General features: G+C 40.8%; 1 protein-coding gene across 1 annotated transcript in view; it reads right to left on the bottom strand.

Moving 5' to 3' along the window:
* LOC105550149 (regulator of G-protein signaling 7-like) overlaps nucleotides 1-2,849 on the bottom strand; it is a 108,283-nt gene that overhangs the window by 33,152 nt on the left and 72,282 nt on the right. Inside the window, exon 8 of the mRNA XM_011995029.1 lies at nucleotides 1,935-2,060. Within this exon, the coding sequence (XP_011850419.1) occupies nucleotides 1,935-2,060 (126 nt within the window). The remainder of the gene's footprint in view (nucleotides 1-1,934; nucleotides 2,061-2,849) is intronic.

The raw sequence follows: 2,849 nt of genomic DNA, 5'->3' as shown, positions 1-2,849 counted from the left end.
AAGAAATGATTAAAGCTTGAACTAAGAAATTGGCAATAATTCAATTCATGCCTGAAACTGAGTATCCACATGCTCTTTTTCCAAAAGCATCTTCTCTCTTCCTGTTTTGATGGTTTATCTCCTCCCCATTGTCCAGCTCTTAGCCTAGAAGCAATTTCCCCTAGTATCCCTTTGCTGGTCTCTAACTCTGGGCTAGGCATCCCTCTGTGCTTCTCCCAACTAAACACCCAGGATTTTGTGCTGCAATTTGTTTTCTCGTCTGTATCTACTAACAGACTGTAATTTTAATGAGAGAAGGAGATGTTTTTATTTGGCTAGGCAAGGCTGGTAAGGTTTATTACTTGTTTATTTACTCATCGTGATACAAATAATACCAGCATGTTTTCAAAAACTTAGAGAATGAAAGGAACATCCATCTCCCCAGCCACTAAAATGCCTCAAGGATCCTTTATCACTGCTTTATTTTTAATGCATTCTTTTTTTTTTTTCTTTTTTAGACAGAGTCTTGCTCTGTTGCCCGGGCTGGAGTGCAGTGGTGCAATCTTGGCTCACTGCAACCTCCACCTCCTGGGTTTAAGTGATTCTCATTCCTCAGCCTCCCCAGCAGCTGGCACTACAGGCATGTGCCATCATGCCCAGTTAATTTTAATTTTTATTTTTTGTAGAGATGGAGTTTGCCATGTTGGCCAGGCTGGTCTCAAATTCCTGGCCTCAAGAGATCCACCTGCCTCAGCTCCCAAAGTGGTGGGATTACAGGCCTGAGCCCCGTGCCTAGCCTTTTAATGAATTCTTGCACTCAATCATTGACAATGTGACCTCAATATAGAAAATGTTATTAGTAGGCTCAATACAGAACTTTAGCAACTTTAGCAGCAAGATCTTGCAAAAGCCCAAGCATGAAGGATTCCCATAAACTGAAAGGAGAATAGGAAGCTGCATGCCAGCAATCCATGCTAGGCACACAGAGAGAGTTACACTCCTCCAGGTTCTGCCTGTGGTCATCTTGCTTCATCCATGTGACATGTGTCAGCGTCCTACATCTTTCTGAATGGTTTGGGATTCCTGTTAAATCTCCTGAAAAGAATGTGACCATGCCTGGCACTACTTCGTTCCAATGAAAATAAATGAATGCAGAGAACTTTCAGCAAATGAATTTTGCAGGACTGCGTAAGTCATGGAAAAGTAAAAATTGGGCATCAGGTTTCAAAAGAATAATGAATGAAAAGCTCATGAAAAAACAGTCTTATATAGTGGAAAGTTATCACTCCCTTCAAAGATGTTAAACAGAGCTATTAAAATCCACTCTAATGTCTTATATTTAAAAATGCAATTTTCAGATCCTCCTTATGTTAGCAAATTTTAAAAATATATAAAGACGATGTTTACAACAGATGGGCAGAACGGGTGTTGCTGTCTCATGAACAGCTCAATGCTGTGCTGCTCTCAATTGCCCTGTGGCTATTATTTAAACATGCAAAGAGAATGAGACAGCCCAGTAGTTTGGTTTCAAGTTATTTGATATAGCTGCCCAGTCTCTTCTTCTCTAACTTGCTTGAGAAGTGATACGCAAAGATAGTCAACATTGACAAATAGATGATATTTTAATTGAATTTCATAAATGTTATTGGCCAATCTCCACTTTGCCAAACATTGCTCTCTGTACTGCATTTCTTTACAGAGTCCATTTCAAGGCCACCAAGTTTGTGTAGTTAAAACACCTGGAGGCACAGAGACGGTGTAAAAATGAGTTATAAGAAATTGATACGTGGGACAGCCTTTGCCTTGCTATCTTTTTTCCCTTCATTAGGTGGCAGAAATTCAGTGGGTTCATAACATCATTATGATGTTAGTGGAGGATCTATTACCTTCAGAATAACCAGATACATCACAGACAGTATTTCTTTGGCTTATAAGATCCAAGCAATGTGTCTTACCTTAAATTTTCTGAGCTGAATTCTGACTCTAGAAATTTAAGGAACTGTTCTCTCCCAACTGGGTCTTTCAATGCCTCGTCCATGCCGAAACCCCATCGTTTTACCCTCTGTTGGCTCGGTTCTTTGCTATAGAAGATAAAACAAAGGCAAACACATTCCTTTCATCAGGATTCCAATTTTTTTGTTATTACATTCCCCTTTAAAATCATGTGTGCCTCGAAGTTCCCATCTTTACCTTTTGTTTCAAAAAAATATACCTCTGATTAATGGCTCTGCGTGAAATCATCATGTACATTAGTATTAATAATAAAGTCTAACATTTATTGAGCATTATGTGCTAAGGACTTTACAAAAATGGTCTCTTTTAGTTTCTGCCAGCCACTTTATGAGATAGGCACTATTAATCTTATTATTTACAGATGAGGAAATTGAGGCATAGAGTTATCACTTGCCAATGTCAGGCAAGTAATAAGGGGAAAAGATCCAGATGTTCTGACCTCAATGCCACACTTCTTTTCTTTCTTTTTTCTGAGACGGAGTTTCGCTCTTGTCAACCAGGCTGGAGTACAACGGTGCGATCTCGGCTCACTGCAACCTCCGCCTCCCGGGCTCAAGAGAGTCTCCTGCCTCAGCCTCCCGAGTAGCTGGGATTACAGGCGCCTGCCACCATGACCCACTACTTTTTATACTTTTAGTAGAGATGGGGTTTCACCACTTGGGCCAGGCTGGTCTCGAACTCCTGATCTCAGGTCATCCACCCACCTCAGCCTCCCAAAGTGCTGGGATTACAGGTGTGAGCCACCACACCAGGCACACATTTCTTAACCACTATGCCACACAGTGTCATGCAGGTATATTGAACTGGGGAAAATGCATTGGTAACCAAAAGATCTCAATACTAGCTTATGACTCTGG

The sequence above is a fragment of the Mandrillus leucophaeus genome, unplaced genomic scaffold (assembly GCF_000951045.1).
Source record: "Mandrillus leucophaeus isolate KB7577 unplaced genomic scaffold, Mleu.le_1.0 Scaffold466, whole genome shotgun sequence".
Lineage (NCBI taxonomy): Eukaryota > Metazoa > Chordata > Mammalia > Primates > Cercopithecidae > Mandrillus > Mandrillus leucophaeus.
This window is presented reverse-complemented; position numbering and strand designations above follow the sequence as displayed.